The sequence below is a fragment of the Cynocephalus volans genome, chromosome 1, assembly GCF_027409185.1.
Source record: "Cynocephalus volans isolate mCynVol1 chromosome 1, mCynVol1.pri, whole genome shotgun sequence".
NCBI lineage: Eukaryota > Metazoa > Chordata > Mammalia > Dermoptera > Cynocephalidae > Cynocephalus > Cynocephalus volans.
The window spans coordinates 12,054,070-12,079,679 of NC_084460.1; the positions used below are offsets into that span (position 1 = coordinate 12,054,070).

At 38.5% G+C, this 25,610-nt stretch overlaps 1 protein-coding gene across 7 annotated transcripts in view; it reads left to right on the forward strand.

Moving 5' to 3' along the window:
- The window catches only part of KIF16B (kinesin family member 16B), a 321,838-nt gene that overhangs the window by 38,139 nt on the left and 258,089 nt on the right, over positions 1–25,610 (forward strand). For all 7 annotated transcript variants that reach the window (XM_063098597.1, XM_063098552.1, XM_063098569.1 and 4 more), the window contains 9 exons: positions 5,774–5,890; positions 7,968–8,065; positions 8,777–8,886; positions 10,159–10,301; positions 11,765–11,933; positions 12,101–12,232; positions 13,375–13,550; positions 20,748–20,813; positions 23,954–24,013. In XM_063098597.1, coding sequence (XP_062954667.1) covers positions 5,774–5,890; positions 7,968–8,065; positions 8,777–8,886; positions 10,159–10,301; positions 11,765–11,933; positions 12,101–12,232; positions 13,375–13,550; positions 20,748–20,813; positions 23,954–24,013 — 1,071 coding nt within the window. The remainder of the gene's footprint in view (positions 1–5,773; positions 5,891–7,967; positions 8,066–8,776; positions 8,887–10,158; positions 10,302–11,764; positions 11,934–12,100; positions 12,233–13,374; positions 13,551–20,747; positions 20,814–23,953; positions 24,014–25,610) is intronic.

Sequence of the window (25,610 nt, forward strand, 5' to 3'; positions counted from 1 at the left end):
CCTAAAATGGTTTAAAACATTTTGCTAATTCTTTTCTTAAAATAATTTAAATAAATTATCCTTTGCTAACTTAGTTTTTTGATTGTTACATATGACCATTCGTTTAAGCCTGAGAAGAATTTAATCCTCAAAAGGTTGATTTTTTTTTTTTCCACCTCTGAGCATGATGATTATAACTTTTAATTTGTTTCAGAACTTGGACGTGGCTACTTTTTTGAAGGAGCTCTATAAGTAAAGCATTTTTTGGGGGGGGGTCTTTGTATGCTGCAGAGCCTGACAAATAGGACACTTGAGTCCTGCTGCGATATGTAGCTTTAGGATGTAGACATTGAAGTCACATTTTTCCTGCTCGTGTGGATCATTAGAGGATCTAGAAAGGATTCTAGAAAGAAAGAGTGTTTTATCTGAAATCTTTCTAGAACCTAGAATGATGCTGGAATTTGTCCAAGAAACTTGCCCTGTGGGCTTTGAAGGGCTAACATGTAGCTTTGATGTGGACAGATAAGAACAGACACAAAGGTGCCCCCAGGAAGCCATTGAGACTCTGATGTTGGCATTTTATCTGAGCAGATGAACAAGTGTTTTTCCTTGGAGGGGGAAAAGCTGGGTGTTTGAGCAGGGTGAGGTTAAGGGGGAGCACCAGGTGGGTGGAACACAGATTTTGTCCCCGGGCCTCTTCCTGGCTTGTCAACAGCTTATGTAGAAACTTTGCTTCAGGTCTCCATGAGCTAAAACAGGGACAAGAATTTCTGTCCTGCCTGCCATGGGTTGTAATCCATGCAATGGCATCTTGAAAAGTAGAGCACGAAAAGAGTACTAGTTCCTTGAAACTTGAAGTGTCTCCGTGCACTAGAATCATCAACATCACCTGGGACTTGTTAGAAATGTGGAACCTTAGGACCTGTTCCAGACCTACTGAAGCAGATCTGCATTATTAAGCAAGAACCCAGTGATTTGCATGCAGTGTAACATTTGAGAAATAGAGTTGTTTTAGAGATGATTTGTGGAGAAGATTGGCTTTCTGAGGCAATGTAAATGTTTGAATTAAAGGACTGGAGAGACTGTTCAGAAGATGTTGAGTCAGACATTAGGGAAAAATAGAAAGGGGCGACCGCGATGGGAGTGGGAACCATCCAGAGAGAGGTGCCGACAGAGGAAAGATGAACTGATGTTGCTTGAGTTTGCGTGGGTCTCAGAAACTGCGTGATGTTCATGTGTGCTATCTCATTTAATCCTCACAAGAACCAAATGAGGTGAATTTTCACTCCATTTTCCTTTGCTGAAGAGACTCAGTAAGCTTCAGGAACTTGCTCAAGTTCGTAGACTGAATCGACTTTTAATAGTAGCAGAGTTGAGACCCCGGGATTCACGTACAGGTTGGTGGAGGTGCCACTGGAAGGTCTCAAGGATATGGGAGAAAAGGAGAGGCGTGTTCTAGATACAGATGGAGAGGGCAGCTCTGCGGAATGAAAGAGCGAGCAAGTGGAGGTGACTTTGGTGTGAGGGTGACTGCATTAGTCAACACCGGTAGCCAGGAGTCTGGTGAGGAATAGAATGCTATTGATGTCAGAATCCAGATTTTGACTTTAACATAGGAATGGGAATGAGGTGGCGGATGTGAGGGAATTTGTTAAGGGAGAAGACAGTTAATTGTCGTGATCTCCAGAACATCTACAACATTCATTCAACATTCATGAATAAAGAGTCTTGAAGGTCTTCACTTCTAACTTACCTCATAAGCCACTGGATTTTCCCCCTATTTAACCTGAATTTGATATCTGTTGTGGACAGAAGGCTTTGCTGGAGGAAAGCCCAGGGATCGCCAAGTAGAGCGCTGCATGACAGTGGGGCCTGGACTGCCCGAGCATGTTTACAGACGGTGGTCATTCATGGGAACAGATGACACCTCCGGGTTCTAAGAGTCGAGATCAGGGAAGTAGTGACAAGGTTAGCTTTTTGGAAGTTGAAGATAAATGCACAGAGTTTAAAAATAGTTTTAGATTGTGAAAAGCTTTCAACCAATTAGAATAACAAGTGCTTTAGGTACATGTACAGCATCTCTTCTCAGCAGATGTTTTGGGGTCTTTAACTCTATGAGTAAACTGAGATTGTTTCGTTAAGTTACAAAACTGGAAAAGGCTTGACATATGTTAGCTAACACCATTGTTAGGTAGAACCACCTGTTAATAAACCAAGATAGATACAGGGAAATACCTATTTTTAAAATATTCTATTAAAGAGATCTTCCTTTATCCCTAATCTTAATATGTGTTGTTATTAAAAAGACTTTAATTTTGAATATTGACCTAAGTTTTCATGCTGCCAGTTCAGGCATGGGAAGTGAGCTAACAGGTTGTATCTCTGCTGTAAACGGGAAGATGTGAGCGTAGCATGATGCTGGTCCGCCCTCCCTCTCTCTCTGTCTCTCTCTCTTTTTTAATTCACTTGAATGTAAAGGTATATTGAGAAAATATATTATGCTTATTACTATAGTTCAAGTCAGGTTTCCCTTAAAGTTAAACAAATACCAGATAAGATGACCATTAATATTTCCTCCTTCCGAATTAATTTTAGAATTAGAAAAAAAAAAAAAAAATCAAGGAGCAATTTAAATCCATAGTCATGTAAATTAAAGACCATTAAATAAGGTCTAATTTTCTTAATGGTTCTTCAAAACTCCAAAGGGAGGCTTTGATCTTACACAGCCTGTTCTTTAATTCAACCCTGGAGAAACTTGAAACCTAAAGTCTCCCGGTTGACAAGCTAAATGGGATAGTCCTTGTTTTAACAGTGCCCTCTCGTGGGCCGTTCCCCTCAAGTGAGGCCCCAGTGGTGCCTTGGATTATCCTGGAAATAACCTTTAAAGTTTGTGCTCTGACAAGCTGCAAGGTGGATTTCAGGTAACCAGGCCAGGGGAGGGATCTCAGAAGGGTCTTGATGCCAGTGGGGAAGAGTGGGTCGTCCGTCTCCAAGCAGGCCTTCCCTTCCCACCTCTGTGGGAGCTGATGTTCAGTACATCCTTTGTGGGAGCTGTGATGGGTAGTCTGCTTTCCTTGCCGTGAACCCTGGAGATGTTGAGCGGTGCCTGCTGCTTCTGTGGCTCCCAGCACCAACTTTGGGTGGCTTCTTGAAGCTAAGACTGAGCCAGGCCCAGTCTCTATGCCTCCAGACCTAGAATTTTCTAGACTTGTTTTGTAGTCATTTGCATCAGTCCCAAGCCCCTGAGCCCCTTGAGTCTGTCAGAAAACCGTCTGGAAAATAAAGTAATAGTAAAATGGTGAATGTGGATTTTAATTCTAGGGAAGAATTTCATTCTGAAAACCTTAGGGTTTGGTTTATATATGATATTTTTCCATGACTTTCTTTTAACCCCAGACAAAACTATGAGAGGAGATCCTCCTTTTATTTTTTTTTTAGAAGTTTATGGAAGGCTTTTTTCCCCTCATGCAGTGAAATTGTAAAAGTGATATGTGCCTTTTGTTTTTAATTTACTCGGAGTGAACTGGGGAAATATATATATAGTTGTTCCCCATATTTCATATACAGTGGTGAAAATGAACCTCAGACTGGTGGTTTCGAGTTCTGAGTCTCCCTGGGGTTCCTGGCTTCTGCTCCTTTACAGAAGTTTGGGGAGGGGTTCTTCCAGGTAGGATTGGGGCCTGATTGTTAGTTTAGAGGGTGTGGGAAGAGCACACACAGTCATAAGGACTTTGGCGTGAGAAAGGCCTGGATGCAAACCCCAGCCCTGCGACTTACTGGTTTGTGCCCAGTTATCTAACCTTGCCCTTCAGCTTTCTCCTCTGAAAAATGGATCTAGTAACACTACTCAGCCCGTAGTGTTTTTTGAGGACTAATCCATGAACACGAGAGAGGGCATAGAAAGTCCCCAGTGAATGTACACTGCTATTACAGCTGAGAGTGAGTAAGTCATAGGAATATGAGAATGAGATTAGAAAATATCAGCTCCTAGAGCTGAAACGGATAAACATTAACTCAAAATGAATGAGACTGGCCGTTTGTGGAAGCGACTCAATTGAAGTGATTGTAAATCTTTTACTGACGAGACCGAGGAAACAAAGTCCAAAGAAGATGGTGGGAAAATGGTGCCTGAAGAAAGCTGAAGTCCAGTGTATTTTTATCTAGTCCTTGGGTATCACAGGTTGTGTTGTTAGCAGGGATGGCTGTGTGGAGCTGAGATCAAGAAGGCAGGTTTATCAGCGCTGTGTAGGGTGTGGTGTTCTGGCCAGAGGGCCAAGGTCCTTGCAGCGAGTTGTCTCCATACGTCTGTTCGGAGGTCTGCCCCTGTGCACATCCTAACTTTAATCTGCCTTTCCATGTAGGATCCCCAGTATTGCCTGTGCTGATGGCAGATGTGAGTACTCTAGGCCGTTTCTCAAATTTTGCTGTACTTTGAAATCACCTGGGGAGTTTAGAAAAGTACTGATTCCTGGGTGCACACCCCCTTAGATTCATATTTAAATGGGCTGGGTTACAGGCCTGGCTGCTGGGACTTTTCGGAGATTCCTAGATGGTTTTAATGTGTGGCAGAGCTTGAGATCTTATGCCCTCTGCAGTTTGGCAGGGGTTAGAGATGCCTTTCTGGTTGATGCATCTGGGCCTCATGAGTTTGGCTAATGTGGCATCACCCACAGACTGAACACTCCTGTGGGGGTTGGTGAGGCCCCACCATGGACTGTGGTGACTCCACAAAGGAGCCCCTCACTTTTTCTTGGCTCTGAGAGACTGACTGAACTCCCTCTCTTTGACATCTCTTCAGCTGCCAAGGTGCCTACTTTTTGAAGCAGGGAGGTGTTTTATGTGCCCTCAGTGTGCTGGGCTGAGACGGCAGGAGAGGACAAGCTTTGGTTCGTCCCTTTGCAGCTGAATAAACTAGGATGACCTCACATCTCGATCTGCCTCATTTTTGTCCTGTGACACATTTGCACTCCCCCACCATTCCACTCCTCAAATTGCAATTATGTGGTACACCAGACGTGGACTCAGGCCACTGTAGGTGTGACCTCAGCCCCACACAGCTTGTCTCCCCGCCCTCTCCATCCTGGGCAAATGTCCAAGTAGGAAAAAGCATGGACACAAACGTGGGGGAATGTAGCCATGCCAGCCTCATTCACGCCCACCTTTCATTCAGCTCTGGGAAAACCTCCAGAGATTTATTTTGATGAATATCTGGACCCTTAGAAAGAACACATTGATTTGGCATGGTTTGGACAATAATTTCTGGCTGCTGTGACCTTCACATTTTGAGTATTTAGTTTCTAGAAGCTCTGATAGGATGAATAACTTTAAACATTTATATAACTCTGAATGATAGATCATCATGCTTTAAAATCATCTTTGCTTCTAGACATGGATGTTACTTTTCCTTGTTAAGATTTTAATTTTTTAATTTTTATTCTTTTGGCGGCTGGCTGGCACGGGGATCTGACACCTTGACCTAGGTGTTATAACACCGCACTCTAACCAACTGTGCTAACTGGCCAGCCCTTATTTACATTTTTATGTTTCAGAAATTTTTTTGTTAAGTAGGAAAGAGGATGGCATTGCTTTTCGCTAGCTTAAAAAGTTTGCTTTTGATTAAAAACTGGGGTACATACATATTATGTTGTTAATGGTTCTGCAGTGATTTATTTATATGGTGTAATCTTTACAAGATGAAAGTAGCATTCAAGAATATTGTCAACACTGAAGGGGCTTTTATTAAAGTCCATGGTAATTGTATCTTTTGTGTGTTTTTTTTTTTTTTGGCTTTCAGGTTTTCAAAACCCTCGGCACAGATGTCGTGAAATCTGCATTTGAAGGTTATAATGCTTGTGTATTTGCATATGGGCAGACTGGATCTGGAAAGTCATACACTATGATGGGAAATTCTGTACGTTGTTTACACTGTGTGGGAAGGAAATTTTTCATTATCTTTCTCAGGACTGATGGAATTATCTCTTTCATCTACTTGGTACTGTACTAACTTGCTTTTCATGTTCTGATCATCCTTTAATACTAAGATGAAACTCAGTAATAAGCTGGACTAAATTTCCTTTGAGAGATTTAAAATTAGAAATAGCTTTAAGTTTATAAGCATGAATAATGGATGTAAGTCCCAGTTCATTTTCCGTTTTTAAAGGCCTTACAATCTTATCAAAAAAGTATGGTGGGCGCACAAGTAATTTATTCTTCTTTTCTGCCAGCACAACAGTTCGAATAAATTACTGAGGTCTGTTCTTTTTAAAATTATTCAAAACATTTTTTCCCAAGAAAAATGTAGAAGAAAAAACCTATCTCTTTGTAGGAAAGGTACTACATAAATCCAGCAAATACATAAAAAAGTTAGAGTTATACAGTCTATATGGGGTATATATAGTTATAAACATAGTATATGTAGTTTAGTAATTAAACTATATAAATGAACAGACATTAATGATATACTTGCCTCCAAATATAGGGGAGATACTAGATACTATTGTAGGTACTTATCTCATTCTGTGTTTTCTCCAGCTGTAGGTAGTACGTGTGAGTTTTATTTTTCTTATGCCACAGTGAAAGCTAATGACTGCCAAACCTGTCGCATGTTCTAGATGTGGAGATACTAGTAGAGAATTGAGGGCTTCCTGCTGGCAGGCACGATGGTGTCTTTGACGCTAGGCTTATGGAAGTAGGGTAGCGGGAGAACAGGTCTTTCCAGGTGAAATTACATTAGCGCATGTAACCTGGCTTTCTAAACACCAGGCATTTCCTTTACCCAAGAAGGAGGTAAATGCTGTGCTGCAAATCCTCAGTGCTGAAAAGTAGGGAGAACAAATGAGAGGAACAAACAGATAATTTCAAGAATTTCTTTTTATCATTATTTCTCTCTTTCTACTTTTCTCCTGTGCCTTTGGGGAAAAAAAAAAACACAAAAATCTACTGGTAACACCAAGGTCCAGGGTTTGATCCCTGTACCGGCTAGCCACCAGACAATCAAACAAACAAACAAAAACCGGCCTCTAAAAATTGAATTTGCATGTTGATTCTTTAGGAGCTATTTTATGTAAGTTAAATATTTATAAAGCATTCATAAATTACAAGTGGTTTTCTCTGACCTTATGGCTGTGTACTGCTTGGGTGTTCTTATTTATTTATTTTAAAGTAAGCCAAAAGTGTGGTGAAAGGTTCATTTTTTCCTCGATGAGAACTGGTACTGATTTAATGATACAAAGAAAAAAAAAACCTCCTAAAGCAGTGGCATTTCTTTTATTTTTTGAGTGGGGAGTTGGGTGAAGGTAGGAAGGGACTTGAGAAGAAAACGTCAAAGCTCTGACGTTGCAGTTTCCTAATAACATTTTGCCTGATATTTGGTATCATTCTGAGATTCATCAACTTGTCATTGCTGACTGAAACATGATTCTTATTGAATATTACACCCATGTTGTGTAAGTCATGTGATGTGTTAAAATCTTACCGTCTAGGAAGGCCAGCATAGGTATTACCATATCGAAGGAGGGATAGATTACATGTTTTAATGTGGTCCTGTCACCTAAGTTTTAAGACAATTATTAACTACTTTGAGGACTTACTGAGGTTTTCTTGGTGTTTCTTTTCTGGTTGGTATCTATTTCATTGTCTTTGATCATTTGACTGGATATTTGTAATGTTTATTGTATAGCTAATAGACTGCCTTGTTTGGAAGTTAGAGAAAAAGTTTCTTTATGTTGGCAAGCCATGATTTAACTGATTAACAACTGATAACCATATATTACCAAAGTCCCAGCATGTAGAAATCAGAATCCTCTCATTTCAGAAAATAGGGAGCAGTCCTGAAGGGGTAAATGGTGTGTCCGGCATCCTAGCATCCTATAGGTCTGGGGTTGGCATGCAAGTCCCTTGAGTCTTAGACCCCTCCAGCAAATTGCAAATTCAGTCATCACTTGCTTTCATTTCGAGTGACACCTTGACATTCCTCCTTCCCATTGCAGGATGATTCTGGCTTAATACCTCGGATCTGTGAAGGGCTCTTCAGTCGGATAAATGAAACCACCAGATGGGATGAAGCATCTTTTCGAACTGAAGTCAGGTAGGGCCCATGGCCTGAGTAACTGAGTTTGGGCTTGGTTGGAGCCAAGGCTTTTGGTTTGCTGTAGGTACTAGGAATGGTTAAGGCCTTTGGATTCCTAAAGAGTCTGCCCTTTTCTTCTCCTGTACTTATGGTAGTTGGAAATGAAGCTTAAATCACTAAATTTTCAGTGACTTCGTTGGGTACAATTCGGATACGGATTTGAGAGGTTGGTAGAAGTAACACAGCGTGGTCAGAAACTGTAATGTGGGATACTTATCTTAAATGGAGTGAGCTTTTGGCTTTTGAGTGTATACCCAATTACTTGCCTCATTCTTTTAACTTAGTAAGATTTATATTATTTCTACTTGGTAGAATCACTATAAATCTAACCTATAAGCGAATCTGGATGGTTGAAGTACTTTTTCCTCTTTGAAATGAAACCTGTGTGGGGAACCAGTCTCTTGAGGGCAGACATGTCAGTTGAGGGTTCTCGTGGCTATTTGACTTCTCAATGGCTGTGTGGCCTTGGACAAGTTGTTTAAATCACCCTAAACTTCCCTTGCCTAACCTTTAAAATAGGGATGATAGTAGTACCTACCTCTGGATTATTTTATAGTACCTGATGCATTGTTACCACCCATAAATGTATGTTACTGCTGTTATGAGTGTTGCTTTTGTTATTAATGTCTGAAATTGTTTTCTGAATTAAATTCTATTAAAAATTTTTAGCTACTTAGAAATTTATAATGAACGCGTGAGAGATCTACTTAGGCGGAAGTCATCTAAAACCTTCAATCTGAGAGTCCGGGAGCATCCAAAAGAAGGACCTTATGTTGAGGGTAAGATGAAATATTTCTCAGCCCCATTCTTCTTGGGAATTTTTGTAAAAAGAACAATATATCAATAAGGACAGATGCAACAACCAAGCAGAAAAATGGGCAAAGGATGTGAATAGACTGTTCACAGAAATGAAAATACTGATGAGTTTGCAGTGGAGGAAAGAATGCTCATCAGCCTCACTCACAATAAGAGAAAAGCAAAATAAAAATACTTCAAGATAACATTTGTCACCATCTTTGGCGGATGTAAATAAGCCTGATAAGACAGTGGTGGGGAGAGTTGGGAGACAAGCACTCTTTTACATTGCTGCTCCTGGGTGTAAATTGCCCTCTATGGAGGACAAGTTTGCAGTATCCATCAGAATTTCAAATGTCCTTTGATCTAGCAATTCCATTCTATAGAAACATTTACATACATTTGATGAGAGCCATGCACGAGGTTATTTGTAGCAGCATTGCTTGTAACTGGAAACAATGTAAACCCCCTCTACAGTCTCACTAGGAGACTGGTTAAATTGGTTATGGTACATACACACAATTGAATGCTCTGCAGCCTTAAAAATGAATGAGGAATCACCTTAATTGATACAGAATATTCTTCAGTATATCTCTACATAAAAAAGCAGGGTGCAAAATAATGTTTACGTTATGCTACCATTTGTATGAAAGGGGAAGAATAGTTTTATATGTATGTAATTGCTTGTGTATGTATGGGTTATTTCTAGAAGGGTATAGAGAAAACAGTAACAACATTTGGTTTCATGGCAGAGGGGAAGGGAAAAGCTGTAGGAAAAGGGTGGGGGGACTGCTGATACATATAGCTTTTGACTTTGGAACCATATGAATGTTCTAAGAAAAATGAATAAAATTTTTTTTAAAGGATTAAAAAAATGCTTTTGAGTTTTGCATGCAGGTCGTGCTTTTATACTTTTCTTCTATGTGCTGTGACTAACACTATTGAGACTGATGATAATAGCTAGCACTTATCCTAAATACCCTATGTCGTAGGTAAGGCATTATCAAACGGGGTAACTGAGGCATAGTGAGGTGAAGCAGCTTGTCTGTACTATGCAAGTCCATAGCTAGAAAGCAGCAGAGCTGGGATCTGATCGCAGCAACCCAGCTCGTCATATACCACCACATTATAGAAAAAAGTAAGGTCTTTCAACAGGTCAGCAGAGTTGTGTATTGTTTTGTAGAGGGAAATTTCATATTCCATTTACTCTACATAAGGGGGATTTCTTCACCTCCTCCTTTTTATTTTTCCTGCAGATTTATCCAAACATTTAGTACAGAATTATGGTGACGTGGAAGAACTTATGGAAGCGGGGAACATCAATCGTACTACAGCAGCAACTGGGATGAATGACGTCAGTAGCAGGTCTCATGCCATCTTTACCATCAAGTTCACTCAGGTAAGGGCAGCTGTGGGGCTGCTGGCTCCACCTCTAAGAGCTTTACTTGCTGATTTTCACCAGCTGAGGACTGATCCTTGTTGAACCAGGAGTGGCAGCAGGCAAAGGTGACTGTCATTTTCTTGTTAATTAGAGTTGAACATGTTCTGAGCACTGAGTTTCTCTGTGGTTACAATCACAGTAATTTGAAATGTCCTGATGTGTACCCTTAAGAAATACTTAGCAGGTTTCCACTCTGTTCTAAGTGTAAAAAAAACTTGCTCTGTGCTTAATTAAGAAAAAGTTTTCATTGTTGCAACCTCTGTGGGAGATAATAGATTGCAAGTCAGACCAGCTGGAGGCCAAGGTGAGTAACTGTACAGAACATTATCACTCCATGGAGCTCACCCGGCAACATTGAGTATGATGAGTAGAATGATATTAAAGGACAAGGAACATTTATAAGTACAAATGTAAGACTTTATTATGATAAACAGGTGGAGAGCATCTTGCATATGTGTGAAAATTATCGAGGGTAAATATTTTAACACTGAGGCCAGTAGAAGAGGCGAATGCAAATATCTGGGGTCCTCTCAGGGCCTCAGCATATGTTAGGGGTTTGGAGATATCCTTGCCTGCATTAACCGCTGAACGCATCAGATACAAACAGACTGCTTTTATTAATGAGGGGGAACAGAGAGCAAGAAAATGAAAAATTCTCTACAGTAAATCAAACAGCTCTCCTTAAATTCTCCACATTCTTACCTTTCGCTATACCCTTGCTTTTGACTTACTGTAGTTTACTGGTTTTTCTCCTGCTTTCTGGCTAATGCCTGATTAGGATATGGCCATCTGTAGTTTCTAAGAGGTTTACATTTCTATCAAATTATGGTAATTTTTTTTTTTTTTTGGCATTTTGTCTCAAAATATAAAACTTAGGTTAATAGTCTTTGGGAAAATAAAATCTTGATAGAATTCAAAAGAAAGGAATATAGGATTTAAGATTTTACTTTTTTATAATTTGTGAAATAAAATGTTTTAACATCAAATACTGGTCACATGATCTTTTACGTAGTTGTCTGAGTTTATCATATTTTAGAGAGCCTTTGTTTGTGTGATGCTGGGGATTTTAGATGAGAACAAAAGTCATTATTTGCTTACTTGCATTTTTCTCTGCTGAGTGCCCCTAAGTGCCTGGTTTCACACTCTGCCATAATCTGCCTCTGATTCAGCTGGGCTTTGTTCAGAATGACTGAGTGATATGAGTCACGGGACGGTTCTTCAGAAAACTTAAGAGTCACATGCGGTAGATTTTTACTGTATTGAATTTAATTTTGGAAGTTTTTGTAATCAGTATGAAGGCCACTAAATCAACAAAATTAAAGAAATCTACCCTGAGAGATCTCCGTGAGGAGTGGAAAATAATTAAAATTTGTATCATAAACACCATCAGGGCTCAATTTTGCTTTTATATTTTACTGCAGGCAAAATTTGATTCTGAAATGCCATGCGAAACCGTGAGTAAGATCCACTTGGTCGATCTCGCCGGAAGTGAGCGTGCTGACGCCACTGGTGCCACCGGTGTCAGGCTGAAGGAGGGAGGGAATATTAACAAGTCCCTCGTGACTCTGGGAAATGTCATTTCTGCCTTAGGTAGGTTTGAACTTGTCTTCTGCCTCCTCTTTTCCCTCATGCTACTGTGTTAGTGTGAAGCAATTAATGTTTGTGTTGCAAACTGAGGTAATATCCTCAAGCAATTAGAGGGGAAAAAATCCTTTAATGATTGTCCTTTTTCTCCCTTTTCCCCTTCCCTCCTGCAGCTGATTTATCTCAGGATGCAGCAAACCCTCTTGTAAAGAAGAAGCAAGTTTTTGTGCCTTACAGGGATTCTGTTTTGACCTGGTTATTAAAAGATAGCCTTGGAGGAAACTCTAAAACTATCATGATTGCCAGTAAGAGTTTTAAGTTGTTTTCCTGAGAGTACAATGTTTCCTGTGAATTAACTGTAAATATTTAAGTTTAAGGTGTCTCATTAGAAAATAGCACTTTTTGTATCTTAGAAAAATGTTTTTTTCTGTCTCGAAGAAAATCACTTACTATGATCCAGTCTGTAGTAGCATATTATTAACTGTTACATTGCCTTGCCATGTTATGGAAGCTGCGATGACGCTCAGCATTTCTTTGCTTTAAGTACAAGGTAAAAACTTTAAACTTCATAACTGTTAGGAGAAAATCATTATAGGGACACGAAGTAAAAATAACCCAACTTTGTTTTTCTATTTAAAGCAGTAAATGTGGAATTTAAAATTAAGGATTGACAGGAAAAAAATAATAACAATGTTAATTAATAATGATAACAGTAATGTACCTTATTTCTGTATTCTGAACTATTATTTGAAAGAAGCAGAATAGAAGGAAAAAATGTGGAAAGGAGACCATTGTTGAGGAGAACTCAAGAACTGTTTCCCGCCAAACCCCACTTTTCCTACCCACTCCCTCCCCTCTTCTCTACCCCCACTCTGTGTCTCCCCCACCCCTCTTTCCATGCGTTAACTATGGAGGCAGAGGTTTACCCTGGGACATAAACTCCCTGTGCAATTGTAGTCACCTAAACCTTAAAGTTTGGTGGTGGGTGGGATTAACCAGCTTTAAGAAGAAAAGAATTAACTGATCTACCTGTTTTTTTTCAAGAATTATTATGCTCAGGGTTTTACAGTTTGTAGGCTTTGCCAGAAATTTTAAAGGTATTTTAATTTCTATATAATGCTAAGAAGTACAAATAATATTGAAATCCTCCTCTTAAATTTTCAACTGCGAAAACTCCCTAACTATAGGGAGGTATCTCATATCTCATTTTATAGTTGGTTGGGTGGCTGATTCTAGATTTAAGAAGAGCAAAAGAATATTTAATTTGGTATAGTGAGTACCCTTTCCTATAAATCTTAGATAATTTTTAGTATTCATTACTGTGGCAATGAATATTTAGGCTATCCAATGACCGAGGGTTAATCTGACTTTCAAATTATAAACTAACGTTGTGTTAAATGGAACATGGGGTGCTGGATAAATTATTTTTTGAATTCACTCTTCACAGCCGTTTCACCTGCTGATGTCAATTACGGAGAAACCCTGAGTACTCTTCGCTATGCAAATAGAGCCAAAAACATCATCAACAAGCCTACCATTAACGAGGACGCCAACGTCAAGCTCATCCGCGAGCTGCGAGCAGAAATAGCCAGACTGAAAACGCTGCTTGCTCAGGGGAATCAGGTTGGGTTTTTCTGAGATTTATGGATAATTTTTTTTGATTAATGGCATCTATTTCTAGATCTTAATGAGACAATTATCTCACTCATAGTATTGATTTGAGTAAATAAGTGCTAAGTAAAGCTTTGAACGAGTTAGCCAGTCTCTCCTTTACATCAGCCTCCCATTGGCCTTGGCATTCATTGTGTGCTCTGCGCATTAAGATTATATTCACTAAACCCGAAGTGATTAACTATCTAATAGTTATCAATTACGGATGGAAATTCAGCATGCAATTGGATTAGCGGCCTAATCTCCATTAATGGAAAGACATTGAGATGCCTAGAGTAATATTAAAAATTCTACCCATGCATTTTATGACTTTAAAATGTGTTTTAACAGAATGAAAGTCTTGTTTGAACACCTTTCTGGATCTCTGTTTCATATCTGCCATTATAGAGGTGGTTGTGGTGATTCAGTGACATGTGTGACGTTATACCTGTGGCCTGGCTGAGATACTGTCCCTGGGGTCTTGCTTGATTGTTGAAATGCCCTCATTTCAGGGTCTGATGGGATTCTAGTGAAGAAGGTTTGTCCTTTTGTGCTCTTGACAGTAAACTTCCTTACAGTTTGCAGCATGTACACGCAGAGTTGCATTCTGTGATGAGGAGCAGGAGTTAAGCTCTGGCAAGTTTAGACAATTGTCATGAAGAAAGGCCACTCTTGAAAGAAAATAAAGGGTGGCTTTTTAAAATGTTGAAGTTAGACTGGAGTTAGAAATAAAATAAAGGTACTTTTCCTCCCATCTTCTTAACCCATGAATGGATGTCTTAAGTATGTCATTTAAAGAAAAGCTTTTCTTTAAATGCAAAGTGGTCTCTCTGGAGCAGTGCTTTCCATGCAGGCGTATATGGCACTTGACGCTCTTGACATCCCATAAATGGTTTGATCTCTGAAATGGTTTGATTTCATTCAGTGAGAATGAAAACCTCACTGAATTTTCCATGTTCAAAATACACCTGGCAATTTCTTTCCACATGATGGCAGACAACAGTTGAGTAGGAATTGTTCATTGCCCTTAAAAGTCTCTCCACACACAGTTTACTCTGTGATGCAGAGCTTCCCAGGTGTGAAAGGAAGTTATCAGAATGAATAGTCCAGCTGCATGTGACGTTATCAGCCCCTTATAACATAAACCACGAAAGTCAGTTTTATTTACACACCTTGTTATTAGGATCTTTTTTTCAATGTTTTAAAAAAATTATTTATCTAAAGTAAGCATTTAAGATGAGTTGGTATGATCAATCAAACTAATATATGCGAAGGAAAGTATTTGGAAAACTCTAGGTGCAACTTCTTGCACTTAACCTTTTACTAGGTTTAAGAGAGTGAAGGGAAAGAAGAGAGATTGTATTTTTTAAACTAATCTGAGGAAATCCTTGAAAGGAGCCTTATCACATAGACAGAAAAACTTTAATTTGTTAAAACTTTTACAAATTCTCTGTGAAGAATGTCTTCAGAGGTATTGGTATGCCAAACATTGCCTTATATTTTGTGGTCTTTTTTCTTGTTTCTCTAATGACCTTACCCCTGCTATAATCAAGTATTTTTGTTGCTGTAGTTTTAGAGGTGAGGATAGAAAAGACAGTGAAGTCCAGTTTAGAACACTGAAGATGAAGTCTTTGGTAAACTTAACACATTACAATAAAAATGGGAGTCCGATTTAAAATAATATATTATTCTATGAAGCTATATATTGTGAGACAATGCAAGCTTAACCTAAATTAATTAAATTTGTGATGCTTAATAAACAATTATTCTTAAATGCCCATTAAACATTTCTGTATAAATTCTTTTGAGGACATTGCTTCTGTTCCTAGAATATTCTACTTCATATGCTGCCGTGATTCATTGAGAATGGTATACAAATCAAAGTTTCATTTCTAGGGTTAAATTCATTTTAAGGGTTCATTTCTAGGGTTCATTTCTGTGCTTAAATTTATTTAAGCACAGTTAAGTAAAAATCAACTCCAACTTTTAATAATTGTATATATCTCCATTGCAAAATGTCATGTGCATCACAGTTTTGAAAGCACAATTTTAATGAAGCAAAATGTTCTGACATGTACTGTGTTTGCTTCTCCTACTACATTGATGTATAGATACAATAGTTTATGCAGTCATGCATCACCTAACGATGAGGTTACCTTCTGAGAAATGTTTTTAGGCAATTTCATCATTGTGCGAACATCATAGAGTGTAATTACACAAACCTATATGGTATAGCCTACTACACAGTCACTCGATGTGGTCTCTTACTGGAAACATTAGCCATGGATTTTGTACGCTTAGTGGCTATGACGTGTGAAATGACGTGAGATTAAATCAATCATAAAAGAAAATGATGCCATTGAGAGACGTGGTAAACACGAGATGCATGGGGCTGCTGCCAGCGTAATATGGCGTACTGTTTCACTGTAAACTGTGTTTTATAGATTGAAGGAGTACTCTCTAAATTCACTATAAAAAGTACAGTATAGTAAATACGTAAATCAGTAACATAGTTTTTTATTATTATCAAGTATTATGTACTGTATATATAGTAATTGTACGTGCTATACTTTCATATGACTGGCAGCGCAGTAGGTTTGTTTACACCGGCCTCAGCACAAACACGTGAGTAATGCGTTGTGCTGTGACATGATGGCTGTGATGTCACTAGGTGATAGGAAGTTTTCAGCTCCACTGTAATCTTAGAGGATCATTGTTGTGTTGTGGTCCTTCATTGATCAAACGTTATACAGCACATGATTGTATATGTACATGCACTTTTAAAATTACATATTATATGTCTACAGTTCAGTGAGTTTTCACAAGCTAAGTACACCCATCTTACCTGCACTCACCTGAAGAAACAGAACATTACAACGATCCTAGAAGCCCCCCTTAATCCTCCTTTTAGGAACTGCCTCCCCTTCCTGTCAAGGGTAACCATTCTCTTGACTTCTAAAGGTATAGTTAGTTTTGCGTATTTTTGTTCTTTATATGTATGGAATCATGAAGTATATGCTCTTTTGATCTTGCTTCCTTCCTTCATTCAACATTGTGTTTCTGAGATTCATCCATGTTTTTGCATGTAGTTGTAGATCCCTTTATTCTCATTGTTGTATTGTATTCCATCATACAAATATGTCCCAGCTCATTTTTCCAGTCTACCTTTGATGGGCATTTGGGGAGTTTCCTATCTGGTGCTATTAGTGCTGCTGGAGACTTTATTCTACATGTCTTTTAAGTGAACATATAGACGTATTTCTGTTAGGTTTATTCATGAGAGTGGAGTCGGTAGTTCTAAAGGTGTAGATATGTTCAGTGTAGTAGATACTGCCAAGCAATTTTTAAAAGTGGTTATATCAGTCTATACTCCACTGGGCTGGCTGCTTAGCTCAGTTAGAATGTAGTGCTGATAGCACCAAGGTTCAGGGTTCGATCCCTGTACCAGCCAGCCACCAAAAAAGAAAAAAAATTTATACTCCACCATTTGTATATGAAAGTGCAAGTTCTAGTTGTTGCAGGTCCTTGTCAACACTTGGAATTGTAGATTTTTCATTGTTACCATTCTGACGGATATATGCCAATGTCACAGATTGATTTTACTTTGCACTTCTCAGATGATTAATGAAGTTGAGCATTTGGATATGTTCTCTTTTCAAGCATTTGTTCTCTTTTACAATACTTGAAAGTATTTTCAGATATTTCTGATTTTAATTAGCAGAGAGATGTCTCTTGACTCCTTGTCTCTCTTTAATGTATCTGAAGACAAGTTAACAGTCTAGAAATGAAATAAGCAAGGAAAGTTAGGAAGGAAAGAAGACAATGGGGAAGAGAGGATGGAGGTAGAATGAATTCCTCATTTTTTGTAGTTGGGGTCAAAGATAATTTTTAAATAATTGAAATGTCATGTAAACTTTTAGGGTACACACATCTCAGATGGGTCACAAAGTGAAGCTCAGTTATATGGTGTTTGTAAGAATGGGCAAGGCCTACCAGATAATTCAAGAGGAAAGAAAGCAGTCAAAAACAGCATTATGTGGGCCGAGCCCGTGGCGCACTCGTAGCGGTAGCGTGCTGCGCTAGCAGCGCGGCGACGCTCCCGCCGCGGGTTCGGATCCTATATAGGAATGGCCGGTGCACTCACTGGCTGAGTGCCGGTCACGAAAAAAGACAAAAAAAAAAAAAAAAAAAGCATTATGTGAACTTACTGAAAGAGCACTTTATCACAACAAAGGGTGCAGCTCACCGTTATGACATAGTCTTAACTTTCGTAAGAGAAAAAAACAGCAAAACTGTTGGAAATAGCAGGAAACAGATCCACACACATTTGTCACAGAAAACCTTAACCCTTCTCATTCCGCGAGAGCTCACGTAGACACAAACAAGTAAAGGCAGTGTATTTACATAACACAATGAAGATTTGCTCTAATCAGTACAAACCAGGGAAAAAGTTGCAACTCATGCCATGAAAGACTACATTCTTTATGAGAAGAGCTTCTGTAAAATTATAAGAAAAAGATCACAACCGAACAGAAGAGCAAACAAAGAATGTGAGCATGATTCACAGAAAAAAGTTTCAGATGGCTTCTTAAATGTATGAAAGTGTGGTCCATATCATTTGAAGTATAATAAATGCAGATTTTAATAGTTTAACAGGTATATGTATAGGCACATTGGTACATCAAGCTGTGGACCTAAGATTTGTGCACTTGATTGCATGTGAATTATACCTCAAAGTTCTTAAAGAATGAGATGTCCTTTTCACCTGTTAGGTGGGCAGTGACCAAAAAGCTTGATTGTGCAATATACTGGCAAGGGGGGAAGGCAAGAGGTGCTTGTATATATTGTTAGCGGAGTTGATATTACTACACTTCTGAGGTAGTGTTACTCTTGGTTTAACATGTGAACTTAATCTGAATATTATTTAATCCTGAAAGTTTTCTTCTAAACAGACACTTTGCGAAGAATAAATTGATTGGAAATGATTTACTTTTACCAATGATTTCTTTTAAAAGTACTTATGTAGCTCTTTCTTTACATGTGCTTCAAAATAAATTTTCAAAAGGGGTGGTGGTCATAGTAGCTTTTGTGCGTATATTCAGTCAGTGATTATTTCCTAAGTTGATGATGTGCTGGGGAGGTTTCAGCTTTGATTATAGATGAAAATTTCCAACAATGGAGTCTGTAAAATTAGCCATATTATAAAAATGCTTACTAATTGTTTTGATATATAAACAATGCAGTCACACTAACATCTGCCACTTTCATTTCTTCAATGAAGAATATTTATTAAGTACCATCTGTGTTAAGACAACCCATTAGGTGCAATGATGCATTGCAGTAACGTGTCAACAAAACTCCTTTTCCTTCACCGAGGATAGATTTGACCTTGGGTTAACTTTCTGGCGTCCTTCTCTATAAACCATGCCAGCTGTATAATCAGGCAACATCTCTAATGATATAAATGACCCCTAATTGGTGAATTGCATCTAGATTAGGATGAACTGTATGTGAACTACAAATATCAGCTGGGAAACCAAAGCTTTGGGTTTCCCTGAGGGCAATGATTCTTGTAACTGTGTGTGTCCCTTAGGGGACCCTAGAGGATATGCCTGTGGTGTTGTTACAAGAGATTCAGGGTCTTGGGGACAAGGGCTTTACAAGCCAAGGAGGGCCCCACACAGCCCATGTGAATCTTGACCCCACACATGTGAGCAGTTACTCAAGAGGGCCAAAGGCAGTAGCTCCTGTACAGCTGTGAGGGCTACTGCGTGACCTGTCGTGAGGAGCTTGCCCACCAGGACGAACACCTGTGCTTCCCTGGTGGCCGGCTCTGCTTTCTGTTCAGTGTGTCCAGTGTGTTCACAGGTGTCCAGTGTGTCCTACAGTAATCTTGTTAGTCTGAATGTTTAACTGAGCCTAAGACTGCCTTGAAGGAGTTCTTGTTTGAATAGACATTGAAAGGTAAATAGTAATGAAAACAAAGTGCTTCAGCCTCTGAGGACAACTTGGCAATTAAAAAAAACATACATAGAGATGACTCACAAATCCCCTTGTAGGAATTTGTTTTATTGATACAGCCCTGTTAACTGTAGGCAGTTGGTATAAGGATAGCCATTGTAGCATTGCTGATAAAGCAAAAGATTAAAAGAATCTACATTTTCATTAATAGGAGAGTACTAACATAAATTATAGAATAGCTATACAATGGAATACTGTACAGTGGAACTGGAATTGTTAAAAAGAATGAAGCAGTTTAATTTTTACTGAATTTCCCCTAAGATAAATTGTTGAGTGAAAAAGGCAGTATTCAGAATAGTGTCTTTAAGCCATTTACATTTAAACACAGAACAAAGACATGCGTATGATCAGAATAGCTGCAGGTTTACACACTAAATTGGGAAAGAGTGATTGCCTGTGGGTGGGGTGGGAAGGAGACTCCCTTTCTTTTTTGTTCCTAATGACATCTTGGGCAGTGAGAAAGGGAGACAGGATTGGGAACACTGTGTTCCTGTCACTCAGAGCAGGGACTAAATGTTCTGAGTGCAGTTGAAGCCCCAGCCTAGTTCCATTTTCCTCTCCTGTCTTTGTCTGCTTTTCCCTCTCACTTCTAACCTGATCTTGGTATTTATCGTTCTCATGTCAGTCTTTACACTTCTGCAACATGCATAAGAAAATGGATAAATAGATTGTAGTGTAGCCATGCCGTACATGGGATACCATCCAGCAGTGATAATAAATGAGTTTCATTTGCATGTGTCAACATGGATGAACATCAGAAACCTGTGGTTGAGCAAGACTTAGGGATCCTACCTTTTGAGTCTTGTACTTTTGTGCATAGTCAAACAGATGAATCCTTAAGATCTAGGGATTTAGATTGTGTTTGGTTTTGGTAAAATGTCAGTATGGTACATCTTTTGCATTGCTGATTTGTATTGCAAATGTAGGTTTAACAGGATGTCATGGTTTTTAATATTGAGATATGTACCCTGGGGATTAAAGACTTGGTGATGATCGCCACTTTTTCAAGGGGTGTGGGGCATTACTTTTTACCTCTATCTCATATTTTCTCTGGAAGTTTTTGATAATTTACTGTATTAATGGAAAAATCCATATTCCAGATTATTGCCTTCTATTAATTGCTGATCTCTTTGGTGGTTTAAATTGCAGATTGCTCTCTTAGACTCTCCCACAGCTTTAAGTATGGAGGAAAAACTTCAGCAGAATGAAGCAAGAGTAAGTGATACTTTGACTTATTTTTTAAAATCATGACTTTCACTGTTATTTTAGGAGCATGCTTTTTAGTACTTACTGTTTGAGACTCATTTTCTGTCGTCTTACACTTACCCACCTTCCCTGTGACCATGTTTAAAGAAGCCCAATAGTTGACTTTTTATGTATTGCATCACATTCTCTGTGACTTAATAAATGTGATTTGTGTGGTATATGATGGCTAGCTGCAATTAAAGTCACATGAACGCCCTCTTGACAAAGCAGTGAGGCCACTTGAGCCGGCAGGGTAGACAGGAGTCCTGGGTCGAGCAAGGCCGTGTTCAGTGTTCATAGAACAGCAGTGGTCCCCATGGCTACACCATGACCACCACTTAGCTTTTTGTCCTTTCTTTACTTTGTTTCTGGTGAGAAGTACAGCACGTGGAGCGTCTCAGAATACTCTAGGTAGATGCTTAGTTTCTCTTTAGCTCTCAGAATACTCTAGGTAGATGCTTAGTTTCTCTTTAGCTGGATGAGGTTTGAGGCAGGGAGAAGAGTGGCAGTGAGCAACAAGATGAGAGAAAAGCTCTGGAAGTGTTCAGTGCTGAAGCCAGCATTTGTGTACTGGTGCTTTTTGAAAACCAGTTTCATGGATGACCTGGTTCTGTACTATTTTTTTTAAAAAAAACCCTCTGTAAAAAGAGGAGCAGTCATTAAGACCAATTTTTGGAGTAGATTTTGTTCATCTTGCTGATGGGTTAAAATGAATATAGGAAGAAAATTGAATTCTGTTGGTAATAGCTCTTTCAAGAATACACAATGTGGAAGGTATAAATTGTGTTATAGTTAGGAACTTGTTGACACTTCCCTGGATAATTATGCTGATTAATAGCCTGATAATAGTATTAGTGAACACATTAGTTTCTGAATCCCTATTTTTCTCACAAAGTTTTATATTTTAGTGCTTCGAATTCTAATTTTGAGTGCTAATGAAATATCTGGATAGAGTCTTCAATTGTTTCTCAATATTAGTTTTCAGGAATACCTAGCAAGTTAGTAGAAACCATTAAACATATTAATTTGAGTGCATTATCCATGCTGTGGCAGAAATGACTGCCTGACTTATGAATAATAACATTTTCTAAATTTTTGTCTAGTTTTTTTGCTGATGCTTTTTGATTGTTTGGCATATGCTTGCCTATAAATCTCATCACCTGATCACATTGTTAGAGGTGGTGTCACATATTTCCATTTTTTATTAATGTTTTAAATGAAGATTGTTTGATTTAAATACAGTGGTAAAGTAAATCCAAGGCATACTTTTAATTTTTTTAAAAGCTAGAATTTTATTTGATTGGATTCAAGATGGATTGATTGGTTTGCATATCTTCAGTGAGAACACATCAGTTGGTGAAATGCTGAATGATTGAGCGTTGAATGCTTTGTATTCTCAGATAAATAGCCATTGAGAATCTGTTAACTGATTAGTATAAATTAGTAAAATTCAGTACACCAAGTTTTCCTCTTTCTATAGGGAGAGAAGGCATCTGAATACTTCTCTCTGAAAGCTTTTTCAAACAAAAAGCCCTGACAGCCATGTGACTTTTATTGCTGTCATGAGTCTGTGGGGTTGGTATCACTCAGGCGATGAAAGGAAGGGCTGGAGTATATGACTGGTTTCAGATAAATCAGGACAGTCTTATCAAACCATTAAAAACAAGCAAAAAACAAAGTTAGAGGCTCTTTCAGTCCTGTTTCTTTTGTTTTTCACTGAGAAGATGATGGGTTTTGACATTAGTAACTAGTAAAAGAAGAGACATTATTAAAAATAATGTTAACTTAGTCTTATTTGATGTAAATTGAAGAGTAATATGAATGGCCACTGAATGATTGAACATAGGTGGGTGAGGTATGTTTTGGTTTTCCTCTTGAATAAACCATCGCTTCAAATCCTTCATTTCTTGTTAATAACAAACGCTTTGTTTCATTAAGATTGCTCACACAGAAGCCCTTTCCAATTACTATACTTAATGGCATATGGAAAGTATCTTTCTTTTAGCATGAGAGTACAAGCAGATGTGTTCTGTGCATTCATTTTGACCTGGTTAAATAGGGTAACTCATTGGTGGGAAGACCAGTAGGTTTAAACATGTTGGTGTCTACCATTGGGAATGAGGAGGTGGCAGGAGTGATAAAAGCACAGAGCAGAAAAAAGCTTTGATAGAGTGAGTTTCCCCCTTTCTGAAGTTACTCTCTTCCATTTTTTAATTTTTTTTTTTTTTTTTTTTTTTTTTTTTTTTTTTGGTGGCTGGCCAGCACAGGGATCCGAATCTTTGACCTTGGTGTTTGAAGTTACTCTCTTTTAGCCCTAGGTGTATTGTTTTCCGAAGAACGTATTTTTCATTCATTTTTTTCTTCCTACCTCTCAATTCAGGTATCACTTTTTGCTTTTAATGAATTAATCAATAAGATCATTTAAAAAGTTTTATGGAACTAGCAGAATATTTCCATTAACTTTGATAAGCAGTTTCCAGCTGTGCTCTGTTCAACAATTGGGGACATTTTTCCCCTAAGTTATAGCATACTGGAAAGAAGCTGATTTTTATCAAAAGATTTTTGCTTTTACTAAAAGAGCCAATTAAAGAACCACCTTATTTTTCTTAACGATAGAATGAGATTTATAAACCCTATTAATCAGCTACCAAAGCAAATTATCTCCTAAAAGAAAACTGCAGCATCCAAGGTGATTTAATCACTACATCTAATTAGAAAGAAAAGTAAATCACTATTTCTTAGGACCTAAACTATAGTCAGGAAAAATTAACCCATTTAATGGGACATTGTCATCCTTGAACTTGTAATTTTGGTTAATAATCCAAGGAAGCAGCTTTTATTTAAGTGCACCATGAAAAAGACTGTTGTAGGATTCTAGGTGGCTTGATAAATTTATGTCTGTTCTTTCCTTTGCCATAATGTAGGTTTTAGGATGAGATCAGCTTGTTTGATTTATATTTGGTGATGGTTCTTTCAGGAGTAAAAGTTACTGTTTAATTAAAAATATATAGTACATCTTTTCATAAGCTATGGGAATTTAGAAACTTTCTAGAAGAAAATCATAAAAATTTTTTAATGGAGTAATCACATATGTATATTTTTCTTTTTAGGTTCAAGAATTGACCAAGGAATGGACAAATAAGTGGAATGAAACCCAAAATATTTTGAAAGTAAGGACTATAAATAGATGTCTTACTCTTATTATGCTGGCTTCAATAGGTAAAACTTTTAAAATTTTCCTCCTGAAACATGGCATTTGTGTGCTTTGCTAGGTAAGATCAGTGTTGCTAATTAGTGACGTTTGGTGGGGTGGGGTTTCTGGTTTGAACATGAAAAAATGGGAAAGGAGGCTATTAGACATTAAAAATGTGTGTTTTAACATGCACAGGTTGTGTTGATATTTAAGATGTTTGCTTTTGCTTGTTGGAGATTTTTTACTTTTAACTCAGCACATACTAGAATTCTAATATTCAAAGGCATCCACTTGGTCTTTCTGCTTTTGTTAAAGCCAATATAAAAGCCATATATTAAATGAAAAAAGATAATTCCCATGGCAGTATTGTAGAGTATGCTTTCATAGCATGGCTAGATGTCAGAAATTTCTAAGCTGGTAATTTTGTATCACAGTTTTCCCCTGGAAATCTCAAGGGCTAGACTGTGGGGTCTGCATTTCTGGCCAGATTCGCTGTGAAGGGTTGTCAGTGATGACCTCTGTTTTTCATACTCTGCTTCAAAATACAAGTGTCTTTATGTTTTACTGAGTTGGTAGAAACCTGTGTCATCTATTGAGAGTCAGCCACACCAGGTTTGAGGTTGGTGCTGTGATGGCCTCTGGCTGACTGTATGCATGAGAGAAGGCAGTTCAGAGGCTACTGATTCTGAGGTTTGTTTTTGAGGTCTGTTGAGTAAAATCTCTATCTACTCTTGGTGAGGCTAGATAGATGAGGTTTAACGGAATGTCTTGGCAGAAGCCTGACTTGGATCCCCTTCACATGCAAATGGCCTACCCAGTTACTGCTTCCTGGGGTAAACTTTTGAAGGTCTAGACTAGCCATTGAGTTCTTTGTTTAACAACAGTCTCCGAGAGCATGGCCAGCAGTATATTACATAAAGTTCCCTTGTACCATTTAGGCAACTCGGCCTGCTTGGGGGTTAAAAAGACTGTTCCTCATGAGGTCAGAGGCTGTCCTGAAGTTCTAGGTGGTAGTGGGTTGTAGTAGTCCCTGAGGTATTCTTTCAAGCTGCAGAAAGCACTGCAGTAGGTGAGGGTTTTTGCATTCAAATTTCTCTTTCCTCTCCTCCAGATAATAATGATGTGATATTATTTTGAGGAACTTCTGCTGCATTTCCTTTGTTGAGAGATGCTTGTGCAGGAAAGACTTCACTCCTATTTCAGAATAGTCAGGTGTGGAATATTCTCGCCAAAGAGGTGAACGTTTTTTGTTGTTTAAGGCACATTCACTCTAGAGGCAGTGCCATAGCCCTGAAGTTCAAGTTGTTTGACCTTTCATGGGCATGATGTAACTTCCTTCAGCAAATCTGCCAAAGAGGGAGGACTAAAATCTGCTCCATTTAAGGAAAGGAGAAATCAAATAGTTCGCCACTTGAAAAGTCATTAGTATACGCAGTGCCCGTTAGCACAGGAGGCAGGGCAGCAATAAATTGAAAGACTTAAGCTTCATCTCTTCTCCTGTTGCCAAGGTGTCTCTTCTTGTCACCGCAGCAGGAGTATTATAACGTCTCTGCAAAGGTGTCCACACTGAGAGT